Genomic DNA, 27,279 nt, shown 5'->3' on the forward strand with positions numbered 1-27,279 from the left:
GTAAACACACTCAGGATGGTGGAACAAAAATATTAAAGATACTGATGGCATCATTGATTAGTAAACCACCCTTAGCAATCACCAAGTTCAAGGTTTTTTGTCTTGTGAGAGAAGTGAAATCATATTGTTAATACTCTTGTGAACTGAGTTCACTGTTGCCTACAGCCCAAACCATCTTAAACTGAGCAGCATAGATGTCTGTTTTCTGTACTACAACCTCAAAGATAGTTTTTGTTTATTGGTTCATTTTTAGCATGAAGCCTTATTAGTAAATAGTTATATGAAGTGAGAAAAAGATTTTTTTAAAAAGCTTTACAAAAGGCTGATTCACATGTAAATGGCATTATTGTTGTGTTACTATGGATAGGCATCTTCTCCATACGTGGCCTAGCCTACTTTGGTTCCTTTTTGAAATAGAATATGGGTATAGCTCAGCATTGTACATTTAATATAATTAGGGAACACCTTTTGGAAATTGGTTTCCCATGCTGAGGTATGCAGCGGGAAAAGCTAAAATTGTTACCACCAAATAAAAGTCTTCAGGAAGAAATTGCTGACTGGAGTAGAATATGTTCAATATAAAGTCTTGGCTTTTGTATAGAACAATCTTCTTTTACTTCTGCATCATTGACTACTAGTAAATGTTTACTACTTCCAAAATGGTGTTTTACTCTCTATGCTTTATTTCAGAGCATGCATTTTTAAATTCCAGTGTCCTTTGAAATGTTTTTCAGAACATTTCATCATTTCAGAACAATTTTTATTCCAGTTTTTGACTCAATCATATGAGGTTCACAATTGTATTTTTATGTTTTTTGCCTTTCTTACCATTAATTGGTTGTAGTAGACATGTGCGCCAGCTTTTTATATGAAAAGGAAATTCTTGAATACCAACCAAAGGTAAATATGGAGTTAAGGAGAACAGAAATATTTCTTTGGATGTATTTTATAGAAAATTTATGTTTGGCTTCAAGAAAAACTGGTTTTTTAATTTGTGTTCACATGTTGACAAAATGTGATCCAAATCATTTTTTTATTTTCTAAAATCTATTTTAATCTGAAGGGGTTTTAAAAAATACATTAAATTCTAAAAACAAAAAAACTTTTAAAATTGTTTTTAAAATAAGCTGAGAAGGCTTGACATTGAAGATCGTCTTATTACCATGTCTAAATATGCATGAAGTGATTTTGAGGTATTGAGATGTATTGGTCTCCACTGATTTTCTTCCTTACTGGCTTCATATGTAATATTTTGCTTTCCTTTCCTGATGTACCCTGAGTCAGGCCTGACAAAAAAACTACTAATATTGTAAGACTAGCAAGCTAACATCTAAGTGGGAAATTCTTAAATATATGATAAGGCTATTTTTGAGCAACCAATGTAAACTCTTTGATCTGTTTCAGCTAAGATTTGAACACTCTAGAAAGAGATTGAAACAGAGCTGAAAGCTTGAGGATTTTCTTGATTTACTCTTATTTTTAAGCATGTGCTGTTGGAGTGGTGGCTTTTATGACTGTCATATAAAGTCTGTCTTCCTGGTGATTATCTACTTTTTACCCTGTTTTCTGGCTTTTCTTAAATCATATATGACGTACATGTGCCCATCTTTCACTCTGAGATGCAGCATTGATGGGTGGATACCTCCCTCTCTGGCCTCATCTTACACCACTATTTGCTCAAACTGCATAAGTCTTCTCTTAGTACAGATATCCCAGTTATCTGACTACTTCTAAGTCCCCACAGTTATGATTCCGAAGGGAAGTCAAAGATATAATAATATTCACTAATGAACAACTCACTTATAAAGCTGACTGTCCCTCATACATGCATTCTTGTCTAGCTTAGGAGCATTGTTGGCCAGTCTTTTCATGATTGTTGAATATTCCTATAAAACACAAATACAATATAGGTGATTTTAGGGCAAAATTGTGAATCTTGAAAAGATGTAGGAGAGATGATGAAAATGATGTTGGGGAACTCAGATCACAAATGATACCAATGGCAAATGAAGATGTGGCAGACTTAGGCCGCAATAGTTGAAAAATAGAGAAAGTGCAATGATGATGACAACTCATCTCTTTAAAAAGTTCAATATTAGGATTCAAAGAAGGCCTTGGGAAAATTGTCAGCAATGCTAAATTTTTTACAACCATCTTTACAATTGTCCATATGGAAACTAGACATTAGATGAAGTCTGTTTATATATGACCCAACTTTGTCAGAAAAATTATGCCCAAATCCCTACTTGATTTGTTCATTCTAAGGATTAACACACATTGATATCACTTATATATGGAGTCTAGGAAGAGTGGTACAATTGAGCCTATTTACAAAGCAGAAATAGAGTCGCAGTTGTAGAAAACAAACTTATGGCTAACAATGGGGGAAGGTGGGGGGTGGGAGAGATAAACTGGGATTTACATATACACACTACTGTCTGTGAAACAGATAACTAATACTAATCTATTGTAAAGCGCAGGGAACTAGTCGATACTCTGTAATGACCTATCTGGAAACAGAATCTTTAATAAAAAAAAGATGTATGTATGTGTATGGGCTTCCCAGGTGGCGCTAGTGGTAAAGAACCTGCCTACCAATACAGGAGACATAAGAGACTCAGATCCCATCCCTGGGTCAGGAAGATCCCCTGGAGCAGGGCATGGCAATGCACGCCAGTATTCTTGCGTGGAGAAGCCCATGGACAGAGTAGCCTGGTGGGCTGGAGTCCATAGGGTCCCAAAGAATTGGACACCACTGAAGCGACTTAGCATGCCTGTATGTGTATAACTGATTAACTTTGCTGTACAGCTGAAACTAACAACATTGGAACTCGACTACACTCCAAGAAAAGTTAATTATAAAACAATTAGCACATAATTGCAATTATAACCCAAACTCTTTAAATATAAGGTGAACTAAACCTCAAAATTTTTACCCCTGTTTTTATATGAAATTTTCATCTCTGTTTAAAGTGGATTTTTTTTTTTTTTTTTTTGGCTGTGCTATGTGGCACATGTGGGATCTTAGTTCCCTGACCAGGGATCGAGCCTGTGCCCCTTGTATTAGGAGTGTGGAGTCTTAATCACCAGGGATGGTTAAGACGCTGCACCACCAGGGAAGTCCCTAAGTAGACTAACTTTAAACGGCTTTTTTCCCCCAATAGCATTTATCTTCAGGGAAAGTGATCTCATATACATTCTGTACCTGGGATATAAAAGAATTTTGTCTATCTGGGATTTTGAGAATATATTTACATATTCCATTCATAAGTAAATTCATGAGACTAAATATGTACAGTCTATTTACTATGGTAAAATTTTTAAAATTCTGCCACTTACAGGCTGTACTTTGAGAAAAGTCACTTCACTTCTCTTGGTGTCAGTTTCCTTTGTAAAATGAAGCTAATCCTACACTGTAAGACTGTTTTTTAAATTGTATTTGTTTGTTTATTTGGCTGCACCGGGTCTTAGTTGTGGCGTGTGGTGGGATTTTCAGTTGGCATGCGGGATCTGGTTCCCTGACCAGGGACAGAACCTGAGCCACCTGCATTGGGAGTGTGGAGTCTTAGCCTTGACTCACCAGGCAAGTCCCCAGATTACTGTTAAGGACTATATAATGTACCTGAGGCTTCTGTTGTTTTGTCTGGCATACTGTGAGTGCACAGTAAATGGTAGCTCTTATTATTAACTCACATGGATATTAATGTCAGTCACATTTGAACTTTTTTTTTTTTTGGCTTTGATTTTCATATCCACAGTTCTTGTTCAATAAAGACTGAGAGGGAGTAGAGCAGTTCTGTGACAGCCAGAGTATCATAGATATAATTTAGATTCTTTCTTGAATAATCAGTTCTATTATCTGAATCTGATTCACATTTGGGGGCTAACAAAGATTTTCTTCTTGACCAGTCTCTAGCCGGGTCCTCTACACTGTCTTCTTGACTAGTAGCACAACAGTAGCATGTCTTCTAACAGCTGACGCCACATCCCTAGAATGACCCTACCCTCCCATCCCCACCGCCTTTAAAGTGCCTGCTTAAGGAAAATCAAGGCTGCCAAAAGAATTTATTTTTTATTTCAGCCAGCACCTGAAGATAGAGTTCCTATCTCCCAGTCTCTATGGGAGTGTAGGAGCTTACCTTGGATGACTGCCAGTTAATAAACCCAGATAGGACTCACATGGAAAAACCTTTGCACCTTCTTGCTTTTTATAATTTTTCAAGTCCTTCACTCTACTAAGCCTCCACTCACCTCCCCTCCCTATTCCCTCATTCTCTCTTTAAAACACCTAGTCACCTCATAGATTCTTGCCTTCTTTGTTATAGATTGCTGCTAAGTCACGTCAGTCGTGTCCGACTCGGTGCAACCCCATAGACAGCAGCCCACCAGACTCCGGTCCCTGGGATTCCCCAGGCAAGAACACTGGAGTGGGTTGCCATTTCCTTCTCCAGTGCATGAAAGTGAAAAGTGAAAATGAAGTCGCTCAGTCGTGTCCGACTCTTTGCAACCCCGTGGACTGCAGCCTACCATGCTCCTCCATCCATGCAGTTTCCCAGGCAAGAGTGCTGGAGTGGGTTGCCATTGCCTTCTCCTGTTACAGATTAATTTACCATATATACATAGGTTTGTTTCTGGGTCCTCTATTCTGTTCCATTGATCGATGTGTTTGTTTTTATGCCAATACTATACAGTTTTGATTGCTATAGCTTTATAATATAATTTGAAAGTATGGAATGTGATACCTCTAGCTTTGTTCTTCCTTCTCAAGGTTGCTTTGGCTATTTAGGGTCTTTTGTGGTTCCATACAAATTTTAGGGTTATTGGTTCTGTTTCTATAAAAAATGCCATTGGAGTTTTGTCATATGTCGAAAGACCATTGGGCTTGTCATATGTAGCCTTTATTATGCTGAGGTACGCTTCATCTGCATCTGCTTTGTTGGGAGTTTTTTATTATGCATAGATATTGAATTTACCACCTAGTGTTCTTCATTGTGGAATCAGGCTTCAGTCGGGGATCATTTACCTTTAGCCTTTAGAAATTTAGAAATTTCTTCATTGTTTTTTGTAAAGCTAGGTCTATTAGCCACAAATACACTTACTTTTCATTTTAGTGTGTTTCAATTTTGTGTCATTTTTTGAAGAATTTTTTTTTAATTAATTTGTTTTTTTAATTGAAGGATAATTCCTTTACAGAATTGTATTGGTTTCTACAAAACATCAGCATGAATCAGCCATGGGTATATGTATGTTTTTGTTAGGTATGGAATTCTAGGATAGAAGAATTTTTGTTTTTTCTTCAGCACTTCAAAGATACCATTTTTCTGCTGACTTACTTTGTGATGGGAAATTAGCCATTGGGGTTTTTTTTAAGCTACATCATCCCATTTCTTGAATTCTCCAGCTCTTGGCAACCGCTGTTTCACTCCCTGCCTCCAAGAGTTTGACTTTTCCATATTCCATATACAAGTAAGATGACGTAGTTCTTGTCCTTGTGTGTCTGGCTCACTATACCCTGTGTCCTCGAAGTTCATCCACATTATCACAAATGACAGGATCTCCTTCCCTAAAGCTGAATAACAATTCATTGTTAAATACACTACACCAAAATGACTCCACCCATTCATTTGTTGATGGAGGCATAGATTGACTCCCTATCTTGGGTGTTGTGAATAACACTGCAGTGAATGTGGGAGCTCAAATAGTTCCTCGAGCTTTGATATCATTTCCGCTGGATGCATACCTAGATGGGGCCACCGGACCACACGGCAGTTCCAATCCCAGTCTTTTGCGCAGCCGCCATACTGGCTTCTGTAATGTTCGTACCAGTCTACCTTCTTGTCACAAAGGCTCCCTTCTCTTCACATCTCACCAACACTTTTTTTTTTGTCTTTTTAGTAATAGCATGATGTGATATCTCACTGTGGTTTCAGTCTGCACCTCCCTATTGATCATTGATGTTGAGCATCATCCCGTATATTCGTTGGCCATTTGTATGTCTTCCTTTGAAAAATATCTATTCAGGTCCTTTGCCCATTTAAAAAATCGCGTCATCTGTCTTCTTGCTGTGGAGTTATTTGAGTACCTCATATATTCTAAATATCTACTCCTTACCAAATGTATGGTTTGCAGAATCCTCTCCTATATCCTCTACTCTATATTTTTTAAGGTAATATGAAGATATCGCCATATTAATTCTTCCAATCCATGAACATGGAATATCTTTCTAATTATTTGTGTCATCTTCAGTTTCTTTTTTCAGTGTTTTATGGTTTTCACTGTACAGTTTGTTCACCTCCTTGGTTAAATTTGTTCCTGAGTATTTTATTCTTTTAAAAATGGGATTGTTTTCTTAACTCCTCTTTAGATAGTTTGTTGTTAGTATATAGTAGTAAAAGTGTTTTTTTGTAAATTGATTTTGTATCTTGCAGTTTCACTGAATCCATTGATTAATTTTATACATTTTTTGGTGGTGTCTTTAGGGTATTCCATATGTGATATCATGTATCTATAGACAGAGGGAATTCTATTTCTTCCTTTTTTTTTTTTTTAATCTAATTGCTCTGACTAGGACTTTCACTACTGTGTTGTCTTCTTCCTGATCTTAGAAGAAAAGCTGAAAGCTTTTCACTGTTGGGTATGGTGTTAACTGTGACCTTGTCATATAAGGCCTTTTTTATGTTGAGGTATGTTCCATCTCTGCCTAATTTTTTGAGAGAGTTTTTAATCATGAAAGGATGTTGCATTTCATCAAGTGCTTTTTCTGTAACTATTGAAATGATTGTAGGATTTTAATTCTTCCTTTTGACACTGCACTCCTTGGGTGGGACTTGAACCTAGCTAAAACTCAGACTTGTGCTCGAACCCACAATCCCTGGCTTAGGAAGGGACTTGAACCCCTGCCTTTCGATTAAAACCACTCACCTGGTGTCAGGACTTACTGAAGCTCAGACTCTTTTGTCTCATCATGGAAAGAATTCAGCAGCAGGCAAAGACTGAGTTTATCAGCATAGGATGCTTGTGAAAGATACAGGGAGGTGGGCAAAGGAGCACAGCCCCAAGAACAAAGAGGGCTACATTTTTATAATCAAAGAAAAATTGGGGAGAGGAGGAGACCACCTTCTTCCTCATTCTTGGACAGACATGAAGGCTTACATCATTAGTTCCTCCTTTGGCCCTGCATGGCCACATCATGACAGACACCAGGACTGTCATGGTGCTATTTAAATCATATGTACATTAGCAAAAGGGTGGTAAAAATATTAAAATATGGTAATTCATCTCAGGTTTTGGTATAATGTCCTCTTTCACCTAATTTCTTTCCCTTTTCACCTATATTTCTTTCCTGGTTACATGCAGAAATGCTACTCTTCAAAGACTGTTAACTCTCTGACTTAAAGTAACAGGATTCAGACCCATATCTGTTGTCTTGCATTTTAACTGTCAGGGTTTGTGACTTGTGTTTGGTGCTTGGATGCACCTGGTCTTCCTTCAACGTTGTGTAGATTGTTGCTAGGTTATTGGATTCTCTTCTTGAGTGGTCATTAGCTTGCAACAGTCTCCCAGACTGCCTTAAAATTTCCTGTCTTTAGTCTCCTAGAGGGATTTTTAAACTGACTGATTATCTTACTCTATCCCTAATCACTTTTGTTAATAAAGAGAATCTCATTGATTGAATCGTGTATGTTGAACCACTTACATCCCAGGAATAAATCCCACTTGATCATGGTGTATCTTTTAGATTTCTAAAAGATGGTGACCTTTAAGATTTCTAAAATACTGTTGAATTGGTAGTGGTTGAATTGGTTTAATTTGCTAGTGTTGTGTTGAGGATTTTTGCATCTATTTCATCCAGGATATTGAACTGTAATTTAAAAATTTTTTCTTGCTCAATCTTAATAAATGATAGTCAATTTTTCTAAACTTTTCAAAGATTAGATCAATTTCTGGCCTTGTTAATTCTCTGAATTGTATGTTTGCTTTTCATTTTGTTGTTTTTGTTCTTTGTTTCCTTCTTTAAACTTTCTTTGAATTGTTTTCTTTTTCTTTTTAGCTGGATGTTTAGCTTAACATCTGTAAGCCTCTTTTTCCCTTAACATATGCATTTAAGGCTGTAAATTTTCCTCTAAATGTTGCTTTAGTTTCATCCACATTTTAATATATAATATTTCCAAAATTGATATGTATGATCCTATTACCATTTATTTTGTTGTTTTGAGTTAAAATATATTTTTAATTTCTTCGCTGAACCATTTAAAATTTCTAATTTATTCTCACTATGGTCAGAGAACTTACTCCATATGCTTTCAGTCATTTAAACATTTCTGAGACTTGCTTTTCAGTAATGATATGTTTTTTATAAATCTGTGTATGCTGGAAAAAAAAGTTTATTTAGCACTTTTTAGGAGCATTGTTTACATATCTTTATTAGCTCAAGTTTTTTTTATATTATGTAGTTCAAACTTATATCATTGTTCAAACATTTTGCCTAAAAGAAATAAACTTCCAGGTACTTTTCCAGCAACAATGTAAAAAAGTGGGTTTATTTGGGATCAGCAGAGAATTTCAGTTCAGTGTCTGCAGGCATGGTAATCTTCGTGCAAGTCCCCACACAGCAAAGTTAAAGAGAACATTTTTGTACAGGGAGAAACAAATTGAAAAGGCTATATAATAAACAAAGAGTTCATGACTTTCTTATTGGCTGAGTTCCTAAGAGGAGATGGGGGAAATCTTCTTCCTGTTTACTCTATCTCCTTTGATTCATAGTGTGTCTCTCACATCTGTTTTATTTTCTCTCCTTTTGCCTTCTTAGGGATTTTTTTTTTTCAGCTTTCCCCTCTGCTAGTTTGTTTAAGTTTGAACTTAAAACTCTGTTTCTATTGTACTGGTAATTACCCTAGAAAGTACCAGATGCATTCTTCATTTACTGAAATCTTTCAGACTTTATTTTTTTGGGCTCCAAAATCACTGCAGATGGTGATTGCAGCCATGAAATTAAAAGATGCTTACTCCTTGGAAGGAAAGTTATGACCAACCTAGATAGCATATTGAAAAGCAGAGACATTACTTTGCCAACAAAGGTCCGTCTAGTCAAGGCTATGGTTTTTCCAGTAGTCATGTATGGATGTGAAAGTTGGACTGTGAAGAAATCTGAGCGCCGAAGAATTGATGCTTTTGAACTGTGGTGTTGGAGAAGACTCTTGAGAGTCCCTTGGACTGCAAGGAGATCCAACCAGTCCATTCTGAAGGAGATCAATCCTGGGTGTTCTTTGGAAGGAATGATGCTAAAGCTGAAACTCCAGTACTTTGGCCATCTCATGTGAAGAGTTGACTCATTGGAAGAGACTGATGCTGGGAGGGATTGGGGGCAGGAGGAGAAGGGGACGACAGAGGATGAGATGGCTGGATGGCATCACCGACCCGATGGACGTGAGTTTGAGTGAACTCTGGCAGTTGGTGATGGACAGGGAGGCCTGGCGTGCTACAGTTCATGGGGTCACAAAGAGTCGGACACGACTGAGCGACTGAACTGAACTGAACTGAATGTCTTCAATGGCACCCCACTCCAGTACTCTTGCCTGGAAAATCCCATGGACGGAGGAGCCTGGTAGGCTGCAGTCCATGAGGTCGCTAAGAGTCAGACATGACTGAGCGACTTCACTTTGACTTTTCACTTTCATGCATTGGAAAAGGAAATGGCAACCCATTCCAGTATTCTTGCCTGGAGAATCCTAGGGACGGGGGAGCCTGGTGGGCTGCCGTCTATGGGGTCGCACAGAGTCAGACACAACTGAAGTGACTTAGCAGCAGCAGCAGCAGCATTGTCTTTGGAAACTGAAATTAAAACCTCAACAAGATACTACTACCTACCTACTAGAATAACTATAATAAAAAATACTGACAATATAGTTTTGGCAAGAATATAGAGAAACTGAAAGCCTTATACAATACTGGTGGAAATGTAAAATGGTACGGCCACTTTGGAAAAGTGAAAAAATTTCACTTCCAAAGTCAAAAGTGTAACTTTTGCTCTCATTCCACAAAATAAAAGGATCTTAGGACATATTTAATTTACCCCTTGCTAACTTTCATGCTTTTGTTTTTAGGTATTTAATGCTGCTTGCATATTGCTTTGCTGTGCCTAGTCGCTCAGTTGAATCCAACTCTTTGCAACCCCATGGACTGTAGCCTGCCAGGCCCCTCTGTCCATGGGGATTCTCCAGGCAAAAATACTGGAGTGAGTTGCCATGCCTTCCTCCAGGGGATCTTTCCAACTCAGGGATCGAACCCAGGTCTCCTGCATTGCAGGCAGATTCTTTTTTTTTTTTTTTTTTTTTTTTTAAATTTTATTTTATTTTTAAACTTTACATAACTGTATTAGATTTGCCAAATATCAAAATGAATCCGCCACAGGTTTACATGTGTTCCCCATCCTGAACCCTCCTCCCTCCTCCCTCCCCATTCCATCCCTCTGGGTCGTCCCAGTGCACCAGCCCCAAGCATCCAGTATCGTGCATCGAACCTGGACTGGCAACTCATTTCATACATGATATTTTACATGTTTCAATGCCATTCTCCCAGGCAGATTCTTTACTGTCTGAGCCACCAGGGAAGCCCAATACTGGAGTGGGTAGCCTAAGAATATTGGAGTAGGTAACCTATCCCTTCTCCAGGGAAACGTCCTGACCCAGGAATTGAACCAGGGTCTCCTGCATTGCAGGCAGATTCTTTACCAGCTGAACCCAAAGGACATTTCCACTTTTTATATAGTGTTTATTTAGATTTGCCACCATATTCACAACTTTCTTGGCCCTTAATTCCTTTTTTTTTTTTTTTCCTCAGTCCTTAATTCCTTTTTACAGCTAGAATTATTTTCCTTTTTTGCATTCATTCTTCAGATACTTTCCATTTATACTTTAATACAGCTTTTTTTAGTACAATTTTTTTCATTTTTCGTTTATCCAAAGTGTCTAAATTTAAAAATCTGGTATGAATATTTGTGTACAAATCTTTTGAGTGGACATATGTTTTCATTTCTTTTAGACAGATTCTTAGGAGAAAGATTGCTGGGTTTCATGATAAACATATGTTGATGTTTTTAAGAAACAGCCACACTTATCCAAAGTGGTTGTACCATTTTACATTTCCACCAGAACTGTATGAGACTTCCAGTTTCTCTACATCCTTGTGAAAACTATATTGTCAGTATTTTTTATTATAGTTATTCTAATAGATAGGTAGTAGTATCTTATTGAGGTTTTAAGTTTCCCTAAGTTGAAAAAAAATGATTGCCCATGTTTTAATTGGGTTGTCTTCCTTTCATTTGTAAGAGTTCTTTATATTGTCTGGATACAAGCCTTTAATCAGATATATGATTTGTAAATACGTTCTTCCATTCTGTGACTTGCCTTTTCATTTTCTTGATTTTCTTTAATTGAGAAAGTTAAACTTTGATAGTCTAACCTGTCAGCTTCTTCTTTTATGAACTGTCCTCTTGCTGTCATAATTCAGAAATCTTTGCCGAACCCAAAGTCACAAAGAGTTTCTTTTAGAAGTCTTATAGTTTTAGCTCTTACATTTAGGTCTGTGATGTATTTTGAGTTAACTTTTCTGTATGCTACAAGGTAAAGGTATAATTCTGTGTTTTGCACATGGATATTCAAATATTCCAGCACCATTTGTTGAAAAGACTACTACCTCACTGAATTACCTTCATACTTTTGTTGAAATAATATAAGGGTTTGTTCTAAGCGTATAGTTCTTGATCTATAGATTGAACACATTCACTATCAGTATCCCATCAGCATTTAAAAAATAGTAATTGGTAAGCTAATTCTAGAATTTATATAGAAAGGCAGAGGACCTAGAATAGCTGAAACGATTTAGGAAAGGAACAAACCCAGAGGACTTAGACTACCTGATTTCAAAATTTGCTGCTGTAGCCATTGAAGTGTTAGTCACTCAGTCTTGTCCGACTCTATGACTTCATGGATTGTAGCCTGCCAGGCTCCTCTGTCCATGGGGATTCTCCAGGCAAGAATGCGGGAGTGGGTTGCCGTTTCCTCCCCAGGGACTCCTCCTAACCCAAGGATTGAATCGCGTCTCTTATGTCTCCTGCACTAGTAGGCAGGTCCTTTACCAGTTAGTGCCACCTGGGAAACCCAGTGGTGTGGGTAGCCATTCCCTACTCCAGGGGATCTTCCCAACCCAAGGATCGAACCTGAGTCTCCTGCATTGCAGGCATGTTCTTTACCATCTGAGCCATCATCAAAGGAGTGTGCCTATTTCCAGGAAGAAAAGAGATATGCCAACTGTAGGCCATTATTTTTATTTTATTTTTGAATTCTTTTCCATTATGGCTTATTATACAATATTGAATATTGTTTATCTATCTTATTTATAGTAGTTTGTATCTGCTAATCTCAAACTCTTGACTTATTGCCCCCACGTTTCCCCTTTGGTAACTATAAGTTTGTTTTCGGTATATATGAATCTGTTCTGTAAAAAGTTCATTTGTATCTTTTTTAGATTCCACATATAAGTGATATCACATATTTGTCTGACTTACTTCACTTAGTATGATCCATGTTGCTACATTCTTTTTTATGGCTGAATATTATTCCGTTGTGTATAAATACTACATCATCTTCATCCATCCATCTGTCGATGGACATCTAGGTTGCTTCCATGTCTTGGCTATTGTAAATAATGCTGCTGTGAACATTGGGGCACATGTGTTTTTGGATTATGGTTTTCTCTGTATACATTCCCAGAAGTGGGATTGCCAAAAGATATGGTAAATCTATTTTTAGTTTTTGAGGAACCACCATACTATTTTTCATAGTAGCTGCACCAATTTATCGGAGAAGGAAATGGCAACCCACTCCAGTGTTCTTACCTCGAGAATCCTGTGGACAGAGGAGCCTGGTAGGCTGCTGTCCATAGAGTCACACAAAGTCAGACACGACTGAAGTGACTTAGCATGCATGCATTGGAGAAGGGAATTGCAACCCACTCCAGTATTCTTGCCTGGAGAATCCCAGGAACAGAGGATCCTGGTGGGCTGCCCTCTATGGGTTCGCACAGAGTCAGGCACAACTGAAGCGACTTAGCAGCAGCAGCAGCACCAATTTATATTCTTACCAAAAGTGTAGGACAGTTACCTTTCCTCCACACCCTCTCCAGCATTTATTATTTGTAGACTTTTTAATGATGGTCATTCTGACTGGTGTAAGGTGATATCTTATTGTGGTTTTGACTTGCATTTCTCTAATAATTAGTGATGCTGAGCATCTTTTCATGTGTTGTTTGCCATCTGTATGTTCTCTTTGGAGAAATGTCTCTTTAGGTCTTGTGCCCATTTTTTGATTTTTTTTTTTTTTTGCTATCGAGCTCTATGAGCTATTTGTGTATTTTGGACATTAATCCCTGCTGATTGTATCATTTACAAATATTTTCTCCCATTCTATAGATTGTCTTTTCATTTTGTTTATGGTTTCCTTTGCTATGCAAAAGATTTTAAGTTCAATTAGGTCTCATTTATTTTTGTTTTTGTTTTCATTACTCAAGGAGGTAGATCCAAAAAAATAATTGCTTCAATTTATATCAAAGAATGTCCTGACTGTGTTTTCATCTAGGAGTTTTATAGTGTCCAGTCTTACATTTAGGTCTTTGATCCATTTTGAGTTTATTTTTGCATATGGTTTTAGTGAAATCACTTATATATGGAATCTAGAAACATGAGGATTTCACTGGTGCTATAGTGGAGGAGAGTCTGCCTGCCGATGCAGGGGACATGGGTTTGATCCCTAGTATGGGAAGTTTTCGCATGCTGCAGAGCACTAAGCCTGTGCACCAGAGCTACTGAGCCTTTGCTGTACAGCCCACATGCTGCAACCCATGTGCCTAGAGCCCATGCTCCGAAACAAGAGAAGTGACTGCAGTGAGAAGCCCACACACTAGAACTAGAGAGTAGAGCCCCCTGCTCTCCACAGCCAGAGAAAGGCCACGTGCAGTGATGAAGACCCAGTGCGACCAAAAATAAATAAATAAAAATTATTAAAAAAAATAATCCAACTGTTTAAAAATTGATACAAATGAACTTATTTACAAAACAGAAATAGACTCACAGACATAGAAAACAAACTGTGGTTACCAAAAGAGAAAAGGGGAAGGGATAAATTTGGAATTTGGGATTAACAAATACAGACTACTATATATAAATAAATAACAAGGACCTACTATATAACACAGGGAACTGTATTCAATAGTTTATAATAACCTATAATGGCAAAAAGTTTAGAAAAGAATACAGACATATATGTGTAGCCGAATCACTTTCCTGTATACCTGAAACACTGTAAATCACCTATACTTCAGTAAAAAATAAAAGTTAAAAAAAGCAGTAGTTATTATTGTTATGCTGAATTTGGTAGTAGTTCTAGATTTGAGCAAGAGATAGAGTGTTGGAAGGGCTGTCTAACAAAATGAAAGAAGACTACATGCAATAAATAGTATGATTAAGACACTGAGTATTTGAGAGCTGGGGCTGGGGCTGTGTGGAGTGGGCACCAGGCCAACTGTCAGGAGCATCCTTGAGGTTGCCCTGGGCCCAGGTAAGGACTCATCCAGGTGTGTCCTATCCACCTAGGAAAAACTGCTCTATCCCTGCCTTCCACTTGGCCCAGGAGGGTACGTGGGTGGGTATGGGCATTGCAATATGCTCTGGGATCGCTGCCTGAGCCTCTGAATCAGGACATCAGGCCCTGGCTGCATGCCTACTCTGGTGAGAATTCTGTCCTCATGACAGCCCCATGACTGACTCCTCCTGCACTCCTGGATTACACACCTGACTGTCGACATGCAGTAACTTCCTGTGCCTCCTTGGGCTAATGCGCAGCCAACCCCAAACTGAAACCCCGGGGTCTCGGATCCCAAAGGAAAGCATAACTAATCAACACAGTTTGCATGTTCCTCCCAAGGACTGACCTCTAGGCCCAGCAGGTGGGGCAACTCTTAAGCCAAAGCAACTGCCACAGAAACAGAAGACAGCTCCTTGCTCTAGTGGTTTCTGCTTCTCGTTCCTGTTACGGCCTTTGGCCCAGGGACATGGCAGATCCAGTGTTGGAAGTGGAAGCTAAAGTTGATGGCACAGCTAGAGTCTAGAGTGATTACCAAGCCCGTTTCTCTGCCAGCAGATCCAGCGGAACCAAAACATCTGGAGTACACGCCAGTGAAGGTCAGGAGGCACTTTGACCTCCAAGTTGCTGTACATGATGTCTCGGACCATGGTGGACCGTGCCCAGGAGGCTGGCCTACTGGCTCCCTTTGTTTACTAGTGCCTACCTTGACACTCCCTTTCACTGTGCTGACGTGGGAATTACCATTCTGCTAAACAGGGTGTTTGTGCCCAGGAAGAAAGTGAATCCTGAAACATGGTATGAAGTCCAGATTGAGGGAGAAGCGGGCCTAGTCGTGGTGCTGAGGCTGACAGAAACCAGGAAGTCCTTTGTCTCCAAGACTAATCCAGACAAAACCACTGGCATTACCAGGACCTGGAGACCATGGCCAGGCTCCCAGGTACAGACCCCATTTTCATTGATGCTGACTTCCAGAGCACGGTTCTTGAAAGACCCATTGGAAGCCAACCAGAGTCACTCTGAGGACTGAGCACCAGTCCTCTGGGCAGTCACGTCATACCTGTGGTTTAAGTAATTCCTACCTTGGACTCCTGGTATGTGAAGAGATTAGATGATGTAGCCCTGTCCCTGAATTATTAGGAAGTCACAGAGGAAACATTTCAAGAGATTTGATTTTATGCTGGTTCATGTGCTGTTGGTATAAATAAATCCCTATACTACAAAAAAGCAGCTGAATATTTGAGATGTAATGATAAAGCACAGTATTCTTCAGTTGTCCCTCCAGCCTACCAAAAAGAAGGCAACTGTCAAGCTCTCAAGCTGTTTAAGAAAAACAAGGTACAAATAAAATGCATATTCACATACAGCATGATTTTAATCAATCTAGAGTTGAAGAGAATCTATTTTGTCTTGCTGTTGGGAATATTATCTAATGAATAGCCCAAGTATTTTGGCCTTGAAACAAGAGAAGAAAATATTCATATGGCATGGATCTGCTGTTAATAGTATTTATAGTAATATTGATAAAACTATAGTTTATTGGTTTTCAACTTTTACATCTAGAGGCAAAGTTATGAAACACTTTTTTAGGGTCACAGATGAGAATGTAAATGTTAAAAACCTTCATGATATAGGAGTCAAGGTATAGCTACCAAGGCAGAAAGAGGAAGAGGGGAGAGAAAAGTTGGAAGCAAAGTTACTGTAAAGTTAAGCCGGTCTGTGAATTGACTCAAGTTCATTGATGAGGACATAGAAGTATGAGTATATTATTTAAAATTGCAGATATAACCAAGAGAAGAAATAGAGACAGTGTAACTTATCAAACATTCAAATCAAAGAAGTAGAGGGTAGTGTAAGACAGCTGAAGCCTCATCTTCCATCGCTGGGGGTTAGATGTTGACTCAAGTGCTAAAGTCTTGGACTGTGTGGATCACAATAAACTGTGGAAAATTCTGAAAGAGATGGAAATACCAGACCACCTGATCTGCCTCTTGAGAAATTTGTATGCAGGTCAGGAAGCAACATGGAACTGAACATGGAACAGCAGACTGGTTCCAAATAGGAAAAGGAGTACATCAAGGCTGTATATTGTCACCCTGTTTATTTAACTTATATGCAGAGTACATCATGAGAAACGCTGGACTGGAAGAAACACAAACTGGAATCAAGGTTACCAGGAGAAATATCAATAACCTCAGATATGCAGTTGACACCATCCTTATGGCAGAAAGTGAAGAGGAACTGAAAAGCCTCTTGATGAAGGTGAAAGTGGAGAGTGAAAAAGTTGGCTTAAAGCTCAACATTCAGAAAACGAAGATCATGGCATCCGGTCCCATCACTTCATGGGAAATAGATGGGGAAACAGTGGAAACAGTGTCAGACTTTATTTTCCTGGGCTCCAAAATCACTGCAGATGGTGACTGCAGCCATGAAATTAAAAGACGCTTACTCCTTGGAAGGAAAGTTATGACCAACCTGGATAGCATATTGAAAAGCAGAGACATTACTTTGCCAACAAAGGTTCGTCTAGTCAAGGCTATGGTTTTTCCTGTGGTCATGTATGGATGTGAGAGTTGGACTGTGAAGAAGGCTGAGTGCCGAAGAATTGATGCTTTTGAACTGTGGTGTTGGAGAAGACTCTTGAGAGTCCCTTGGACTGCAAGGAGATCCAACCAGTCCATTCTGAAGGAGATCAGCCCTGGGATTTCTTTGGAAGGAATGATGCTAAGGCTGAAACTCCAGTACTTTGGCCAGCTCATGCGAAGAGTTGACTCATTGGAAAAGACTGTGATGCTGGGAGGGATTGGGGGCAGGAGGAGAAGGGGACGACAGAGGATGAGATGGCTGGATGGCATCACTGACTCGATGGACATGAGTCTGGGTGAACTCCGGGAGTTGGTGATGGACAGGGAGGCCTGGCGTGCTGCGGTTCATGGGGTTGCAAAGAGTCGGACATGACTGAGCGACTGATCTGATCTGAAAGTGCTAAATTTAGAAATAGAGAGGATAAGCATTTTGAATTGTGGAAGAAGAGCTTGCTGTTGATCACATTTGTTCTTTTCTTATTTCTCTGATAATTTCTTAATGGGCTCCTTCTACAAAAGTTCAGTGTTGGTATTTTCCAGGGGTCAGTCCATGGCCTCTGTCTCATACAACACATGCACACTGTGAGCTAGTTTGTTCACATAAATGACTTCAGGAACTGCCTGTATCTCTGAGCTGATGGTTATCCTGCGCGCAAGATTTGCATTTTCAGGCAATTCCTTCTACATGTCCCAGTAGCACTTTAAAGTTAACATGTCCAAGTAGTAATCATTATCTTACTCATGAACTCTGTTTCAGTATTTCATTTTTTTAACAACTTTATTGAAACATAATTTATATACCATAAAATTCACCTTTTTTTTTAGCCTGATCAATTATGCTTATCAAATTTGCAACTGCCTCAACAGTCCAATTGTAGAATATTTATATCATTCTAAAAAGATCTTTTATGTTCATTTGTATCATTTCCTTTTCCCACCCCCAGTCCCAAGCAATTATTAATCTATTCCTGTCGCTTGATTTGCCTTTTCTAAAAATTTCATACCCCACGTCCAAGGTAAGAGAAACCCAAGTAAGATGGTAGGTGTTGTGAGAGGGCACCAGAGGGCAGACACACTGAAACCATAATCTCAGAAAACTAGCCAATCTGATCACACAGACCACAGCCTTGTCTAATTCAGTGAAACTAAGCCATGCCGTGTGGGGCCACCCAAGGTGGATGGGTCATGGTGGAGAGGTCTGACAGAATGTGGTCCACTGGAGAAGGGAATAGCAAACCACTTCAGTATTCTTGCCTTCAGAACCCCATGAACAGTATGAAAAGGCAAAATGATAGGATACTGAAAGGGAACTCCCTGAGTCGGTAGGAGCCCAATATGCTACTGGAGATCAGTGGAGAAATAACTCCAGAAAGAATGAAGGGATGGAGCTAAAGCAAAAACAATACCCAGTTGTGGATGTGACTGGTGATAGAAGAAGGTCCGATGCTGTAAAGAGCAATATTGCATAGGAACCTGGAATGTCAGGTCCATGAATCAAGGCAAATTGGAAGTGGTCAAACAGGAGATGGCAAGAGTGAATGTCGACATTCTAAAGGAATTGGTGAACTAAAATGGACTGGAATGGTTAATTTCTACTACTACACAGTAGTAGACCATATACCTACTACTGTAGGCAGGAATCCCTTAGAAGAAATGGAGTAGCCATCATGGTCAACAAGAGAGTCTGAAATATGGTACTTGTATGCAATCTCTGTTCATTTCCAAGGCAAACCATTCAATATCATGGTAATCCAAGCCTGTGCCCTAACCAGTAATGCTAAAGAAGCTGAAGTTGAATGGTTCTATGAAGACCTACAAGACCTTCTATAACTAACACCCAAAAAAGATGTCCTTTTCATTATAGGGGACTGGAATGCAAAAGTAGGAAGTCAAGAAATACGTGGAGTAACAGGCAGATTTGGCCTTGGAGTACGGAACGAAGCAGGGCAAAGGCTAATAGAGTTTTGCCAAGAGAATGCACTGGTCATAGCAAACACCCTCTTCCAACAACACAAGAGAAGACACATGGACATCACCAGATGGTCAACACCGAAATCAGATTGATTATATTCTTTGCAGCCAAAGATGGAGAAGCTCTATACAGTCAGCAAAAACAAGACCGGGAGCTGACTGTGGCTCAGATCATGAACTCCTTATTGCCAAATTCAGACTTAAATTGAAGAAACTAGGGGAAACCACTAGACCATTCAGGTATGACCTAAATCAAATCCCTTATGATTATACAGTTGAAGTGAGAAATAGATTTAAGGGACTAGATCTGATAGACAGAGTGCCTGATGAACTGTGGACAGAGGTTCGTGACATTGTACAGGAGACAGGGATCAAGACCATCCCCATGGAAAAGAAATGCAAAAAAGCAAAATGGCTGTCTGGGGAGGCCTTACAAACAGCTGTGAAAAGAAGAGAAGTGAAAAGCAAAGGAGAAAAGGAAAGATATAAACATCTGAATGCAGAGTTCCAAAGAATAGCAAGAAGAGATAAGAAAGCCTTCTTCAGCGATCAATGCAAAGAAATAGAGGAAAACAACAGAATGGGAAAGACTAGAGATCTCTTCAAGAAAATTAGAGATACCAAGGGAACATTTCATGCAAACATGGGCTCGATAAAGGACAGAAATGGTATGGTCCTAACAGAAGCAGAAGATATTAAGAAGAGGTGGCAAGAATACACAGAAGAACTGTATAAAAAATAGCGTCATGATCAAGATAATCATGATGGTGTGATCACTGACCTAGAGCCAGACATCCTGGAATGTGAAGTCAAATGGGCCTTAGGAAGCATCACTACGAACAAAGCTAGTGGAGGTGATGGAACTCCAGTTGAGCTATTTCAAATCCTGAAAGATGACGCTGTGAAAGTGCTGCACTCAATATGCCAGCAAATTTGGAAAACTCAGCAGTGGCCACAGGACTGGAAAAGGTCAGTTTTCATTCCAATCCCAAAGAAAGGCAATGCCAAAGAATGCTCAAACTACCGCAGAATTGCACTCATTTCACACACTAGTAAAGTAATGCTCAAAATTCTCCAAGCCAGGCTTCAGCATCACGTGAACTGTGAACTTCCAGATGTTGAAGGTGGTTTTAGAAACGGCAGAGGAACCAGAGATCAAATTGCCAACATCTGCTGGATCGTGGAAAAAGCAAAAGAGTTCCAGAAAAACATCTATTTCTGCTTTATTAACTATGCCAAAGCCTTTGACTGTGTGATCACAACAAACTGTGGGAAATTCTGAAAGAGATGGGAATACCAGACCACCTGACCTGCCTCTTGAGAAACTTATATGCAGGTCAGGAAGCAACAGTTAGAACTGGACATGGAACAACAGACTGGCTCCAAATAGGAAAAGGAGTACGTCAAGGCTGTATATTGTCACCCTGCTTATTTAACTTATATGCAGAGTACATCATGAGAAACGCTGGACTGGAAGAAACACAAACTGGAATCAAGGTTACCAGGAGAAATATCAATCACCTCAGATATGCAGATGACACCATCCTTATGGCAGAAAGTGAAGAGGAACTGAAAAGCCTCTTGATGAAGGTGAAAGTGGAGAGTGAAGAAGTTGGCTTAAAGCTCAACATTCAGAAAACGAAGATCATGGCATCCGGTCCCATCACTTCATGGGAAATAGATGGGGAAACAGTGGAAACAGTGTCAGACTTTATTTTCCTGGGCTCCAAAATCACTGCAGATGGTGACTGCAGCCATGGAATTAAAAGACGCTTACTCCTTGGAAGGAAAGTTATGACCAACCTAGATAGCATATTGAAAAGCAGAGACATTACTTTGCCAACAAAGGTCCATCTAGTCAAGGCTATGGTTTTTCCTGTGGTCATGTATGGATGTGAGAGTTGGACTGTGAAGAAAGCTGAGCGCTGGAGAGTTGATGCTTTTGAACTGTGGTGTTGGAGAAGACTCTTGAGAGTCCCTTGGACTGCAAGGAGATCCAACCAGTCCATTCTAAAGGAGATCAGTCCTGGGTGTTCATTGGAAGGACTGATGCTGAAGCTGAAACTCCAGTACTTTGGCCAGCTCATGCAAAGTGTTGACTCATTGGAAAAGACTGTGATGCTGGGAGGGATTGGGGGCAGGAGGAGAAGGGGACGACAGAGGATGAGATGGCTGGATGGCATCGCTGACTCGATGGACATGAGTTTGAGTGAACTCCAGGAGTTTGTGATGGACAGGGAGGCCTGGCGTACTGTGATTCATGGGATCTCAAAGAGTCGGACATGACTGAGTGACTGAACTGAACTGAACTGGAAGATTTCACATAAATGAAATCATACAATATGTGGTTTTTGTAACTGGCTTCTGTCACTTAGCATGTTTTTGAAATTCATGTAGCAACACACCATCCCTTTTTACTGCTGAGTTGTATTCCACTGTAAGGCTGTACCATATTTTGTTTATCTGTTTATCAGTTGATGGACATTTGAGTTGTTTTCTAGTTTGGGGCATTATGAATAATGTTCTAAACATTACAGTCCTGTCTTTGTGTAGATCCATATTTCCATATCTCTTGGATTCATTTATGACAAATTTGGGCTTCCCAGGTGGCACTAGTGCTAAAGACCCTGACCGCCAATGCAGGAGACATAAGAGACTCAGGTTCAGTCTCTGAGTCAGGAAGATTCCCTGGAGGAGGGTATGGCAACCCACTCCATTATTCTTGCCTGGAGAATCCCATCAACAGAGGAGCCTGGCGGGCTACAGGCCATGGGGTCGTACAGAACTGGACATGACTGAAGCAACTTAGTATGCACGCATGGAAATTTTATATTTTAACTTTTTAGGAAGGTATTGAATTATTTTCTAAAATGTGCAATTTTATAGTTCCACTAGCAATGAGAGGTCTAGTTTCTCTTTGTTATTGTTTGCCATTTTTCTTATAGATATTCTAGTAGGGTGTGAAATGGTACCTCATTGTAGATTTTTAAAAATACTTTTATTTATTTATTTTTGGCTCTTGTGGCATGTGGGAGCTTCTGTTGCAGCAGAGGAGCTTCTCTCTAGTTGGGACGTGTGCCGGCTCTGGAGTACGTGGGCTCTGTAGTTGCCACATGCAGGCTTAGTTGCTTCCTGACACGTGGGATCTTAGTTCCCTGACTGGTGATTGAACCTGTGTCCACTGCATTAGAATACAGATTCTTATCAACTGGACCACCAGGGAGGTCCCATCTGCTTTGTGGTTTTCATATACGTTTCCCTAATGGGTACTTGCCTGGAGGAGGGCATGGCAACCCACTCCAGTATTCTTGCCTGGAGAATCCCCATGGACAGAGGAGCCTGGCAGGCTGCAGCCCGTGGGGTCGCAAAGAGTGGGACATGACTGAGCACAGCACAATGTGTACTTGAAGGTTAGCTTTGATTTTTCCTTTTGTACCCTGCTATCCCATTCTGGGAGTGTACCTATTAAGTATATCTTTAATTCTCTCCTTTATGCTCATTCCCATTACTTTATTTCTTCACTATTTTTGATTATTAAAATGGCCTCCAAATGGTTTTCTCTGATAGCAGTTCCTCTGCAGATTGTAGTCTATTTTTCTACACCATTATCAAAATGAATTTTCTAAAATGTAGGTGTGGTCATGCCACTTCTTTGCTAAAAACCTTTCCAAGGAGCCCCATTGCCCTTTAGATAAAGTCCACTGTCTAAACCCTGCTTGTTTTACAAGGCTTGTTCTTGCCATCGTCCCTCACCATCGTCTCCTCTTATAAAGCCACATACACACCCTGAACGCATCATGACCTATAATCTACCTGCTGTTATCTGAACACATTAGGATTTTCTTTCTTCTGTGCCTTTGAGCATGCTGTTACCTCTATCAGAAAACAATAAACCCTTACTTGTTCTTCAAGGCTCAGCACAAATAAAACTCCCTCTTAGAATCTTTCTCTGATTCTCCTTAATAGTTAAGCTTTGTTTCTGTGTGTGTTAATATGGTGACATAAATAGGTGTCTGTGAAAATATAGTAGGTTGAGATGCATTGTCAGCCTAAAACATTTCTGTAATTACTTACTATTGTTTATATTTCTATCATTTGTTAATGATAGCAGGTCACTTACCACATATTTATCGATAGATGCATGAACAAATTATTTTTGAAGATCATGGCTTTTATTTAGAATGAAAGTTAACTTGAAAAATGTTAAGTCTTCTTCTTTAGAATCATGTAGCCTCAAACATTAAATTTATTTGTATTGTGTAAAAAATTATTAATACCAAACCAACTGCCATGATAAGTCTCTTAATAAATGGCATCTTGAATATCCTGAATGAACTCATAGATTATTATCTCTCACATACAGTTTAGTAGTCATTTTCATGTTGGTGGACAGAAATATATTTCAATAGTTCAAATCAAATTTACTGATTTTTCATAAAAATGTCATTTTAAAATCCAAACAGTGTAAGCTAACAAAATTTTATATATGTGTATATATATGTTTGCATGTGTGTGTTTATAAGATTGTAATATGTAAAAGTTACCTTTGAATGAGGGAGATAGTATTTAGTAATGTAAAGAGTTTTTTTCAGAATATGGATTATGAATTTATTTAAATATTTTCTTAAAAGAGCAAATGTACTCGTTTCTACATTTTATATCAAACAAGTTCATGTCTGAGTTGTTTTAGAAAAGAAAACCATATGAATGGTTGGCATGGTAGTTACTTGCTAAAGAACTCTGTACTTCAATTTTAAACAAAATTATGCTTTACTTTATTAAGTTATTTATGATTTTAAACCCTATCACTTTCCTTAATGCATATACTACAGCTTTGTTATAGTTTGCACATAGTTATATTGCCATCAGTATGAGTCAGGCTCAGTGCTTATATTCACTTCAAACTGAACATGGTATTGTATGTATGCTGTATTGTAACTGTTGCCTTCTTTAAATTTTCTCAGTACTTCAAATCATTATTTATGTTAATGTTTTATATTTTGTAAGGAAATTCCTTTTTAAAAAAACCCTATGGGCATGGAATATTACTCAGCTATTAAAAAGAACACATTTGAGTCAGTTCTAATAAGATGGATGAAATTGGAGCCTATTATACAGAGTGAAGTAAGTCAGAAAGAAAAACACCAGTACAGTATATTAATGCATATATATGGAATTTAGAAAGATGGTAACACTGACCCTATATATGAGACAACAAAAGAGACACAGATAAAAAGAACAGACTTTTGGACTCTGGGAGAAGGTGAGGGTAGGATGATTTGAGAGAATAGCATTGAAACATGTATACTGTCATTCATAAGTTAGATCACCAGTCCAAGTTAGATGCATGAAACAGGGCACTCAGAGCCAGTACACTGGGACAATCCAGAGGGATGGGATAGGGAGGGAGGTGGGAGGGGGCTTTGGGACTCGGGGACACATGTACACCCGTGGCTGATTCATGTCAATGTATGGCAAAAACAACCACAATATTTTAAAGTAATTAGCCTCCAATTAAAATAATTAATTAAAAAAAAAAATCCTTGGAGGGCGGATGCGGGAGTGGAGTCAGAAGCTGGTAGGAACCTGAAACATCTTGTAATTGTCTGAAGATTCTTCAATCACTTTGTCAAGTGACACAGATGTTTCTCTTTCTTCATATGATGAAGATCAGGGATCTAAACTTATCCAAAAAGCTAGAGAGGCACCATTTGTCCCCATTGGAATGGCAGGTTTTGCAGCAATTGTTGCATATGGATTATATAGATTGAAGAGCAGGGGAAATACTAAAATGTCTGTTCACCTGATCTGCGCGTGTGGCAGCTCAAGGCTTTGTTGTGGGAGCAATGACTCTTGGTATAGGCTATTCCCTATATCAAGAATTCTGGGCAAAACCTAAACTTTAGAAGAGGAGATGCCGTCTTGGTCTTGTTGGTGGTGCTTGCTTTAGTTAGACATCTCGTATTGAGGTTATATGTTTATGCTAAAAATAAATTGTTTGGGTCAGACAAAAAAAAAAAAAAAAAAATCCGTGGAATACTTGTCCACTAACTCCATGTTAAAATTCCTTTTCTTCACAAAGTTATGCAACACGATGGAATTATTCAGCCATACAAAGATAAGTTAGGAGCCAAATGAATATGATTTACTTAATCACTTGAAAATATTGGAAAGTGATTTGAGAAGGCAGCTTAGAACAACTTATTTTCTAAATAAAATTCTGCTCCATTTGTAACTCTGAACATGTGGACTGAAAGGGCTGGTTCCCTTGGCTGGTGCCTGACCTCTGTGCACACCTTGGTCTTTCTCAATCGCACCCACACTGCACACTGCAGCCATATAAATCAGATTTTTGACGGATTATAAAGGGCAAGGCACAGCTGCTGCAGATTTCATTAGTCAGAAACTTTTGAAATGCTGCATATCCAACAAAATTTATTGTTTGTTTGAATATAAGTTTTTATTGAGGTAAGCCTGTTTCTTTAGAAAAAGAAACTCATACAATGAGCCAGTGATTATTTCAAATTAAATAGGTTTAATTTCTGTCTTTCTCTCTCTCAATGCTTGTCTGTTTAAGAGTGACTTGCTTTGAAAGAAGATCTTGCTTATTACACCTGTGTTAATAGGAAGTTGTTGATTGAGATTTATGTTACAAAAGTTTTTCTCCTTAAGTCAGGAGTAAGTTAAGTCTCTTTTATAAAATGAAATTGAGAGCATATAATCATAATGTAAGTATAAATCTATCATCTTTGCAAATGTCTTTTGGAATTCCTTTGTTTCTGTTAAAGCAGATAACTTCATACATAACTCCTTTGTTTTGCCAGATGCCAGATATTTTTCAAAAGAAAGGCACATGTAGATTGGTAAATGTAATATGTAATCTACAGTAAATTTTAAAGTACTTTTATAAAAAATTTAAAGGTTCTGTGGAAATGCAAACCTTTTGGTCATTTTTAATAAACTGAAAAATTGAAAGTTGTTCTTTTGAAAAGTCAAATTAGAAATAGGCTTTATGAGAAAGTTAAAATGTCAATTTCAAGTCATTCATTTTTACTTATTGACTCATATTTTTCATATAGAAACTCACATAGTATACTACTAAATTAACGTTGTTTATTGGGCTTCCCTGATAACTCAGTTGGTAAAGAATCTGCCTGCAATGCAGGAGACCCCTGTTTGATTCCTGGGTTGGGAAGATCTGCTGGAGAAGGGATAGGCTACCCACTCCAGTATTCTTGGGCTTCCCTTGTGGCTCAGCCGGTAAAGATACTGTCTGCAATGTGGGAGACCTGGGTTTGATCCCTGGTTTGGGAAGATCCCCTGGTGGAGGACATGGCCCACTCCAGTAATCTCACCTGGAGAATTGCATGGACTGTATAGTCCATGGGGTCACAAAGAGTCGGACACAACTGAGCGAGTTTCACTTTCATTAAAAGTAAAACATTAGACTTTTCTTTAGAGAGAGATTTAAGATTGCATTATATTACTTAGGCGGTGATTTGTATCTAGTGCATTTATACTATTTATTGATCTTTAGTTTTACCTGTTCAGACTTTTTTATTGATATATAAGTATCTAAAAATATAGATGTTCTAACCAAAGAATTTTGTCCCTAGCCTATAAATGCTTAATTATTTTCATCATTTAAAAGAATATTATTGTTATGATATTTGAAATTTTGTAATGCTATCAAAAGAGGATAATTTTTCCTGAATTATTAATTTTAGGTGCTGTTTTTCAACCCTAAACTTTCAGCCAAGAATGAAACTATTTAGAAGTTAAGATGACAACAGGTAATTTCTTGGAAGTTTATACTTTTGTCAATGTGTGTCAAAAAATTTATATCATAGAGATAGAAACAAAAAAGAAATGTATATCAACACAAGACTGTATTTTTTCCATCTAAAATTATCCTAGAAATGTGAAATACCTTGGTTTTGAAAGACCTTGCTTTATAACATGGAACTATTTTATTTAGACCTGTAGTTTTAGACCTACATTTTATTGCTTTTTACAAACTATTTCTGGTGTACTGTAAATCTGCTATCAGCTTTACAAATAAGTAAATGAAATCAGAATACAAATAG

General features: G+C 38.6%; 1 protein-coding gene and 2 pseudogenes across 4 annotated transcripts in view; all 3 read left to right on the forward strand.

The window, feature by feature from the left end:
* NRG4 (neuregulin 4) overlaps positions 1 to 27,279 on the forward strand; it is a 120,268-nt gene that overhangs the window by 7,386 nt on the left and 85,603 nt on the right. For all 4 annotated transcript variants that reach the window (XM_044932813.1, XM_044932812.1, XM_006044396.3 and 1 more), the window contains exon 2: positions 26,920 to 26,985. In XM_044932813.1, coding sequence (XP_044788748.1) covers positions 26,976 to 26,985 — 10 coding nt within the window. In that variant the 5' untranslated portion in view covers positions 26,920 to 26,975. The remainder of the gene's footprint in view (positions 1 to 26,919; positions 26,986 to 27,279) is intronic.
* On the forward strand, positions 15,143 to 15,738 carry LOC102400575 (annotated as a pseudogene).
* LOC102400248 lies at positions 22,455 to 26,951 on the forward strand (annotated as a pseudogene).

Source organism: Bubalus bubalis, chromosome 20 (genome assembly GCF_019923935.1).
Source record: "Bubalus bubalis isolate 160015118507 breed Murrah chromosome 20, NDDB_SH_1, whole genome shotgun sequence".
Lineage (NCBI taxonomy): Eukaryota > Metazoa > Chordata > Mammalia > Artiodactyla > Bovidae > Bubalus > Bubalus bubalis.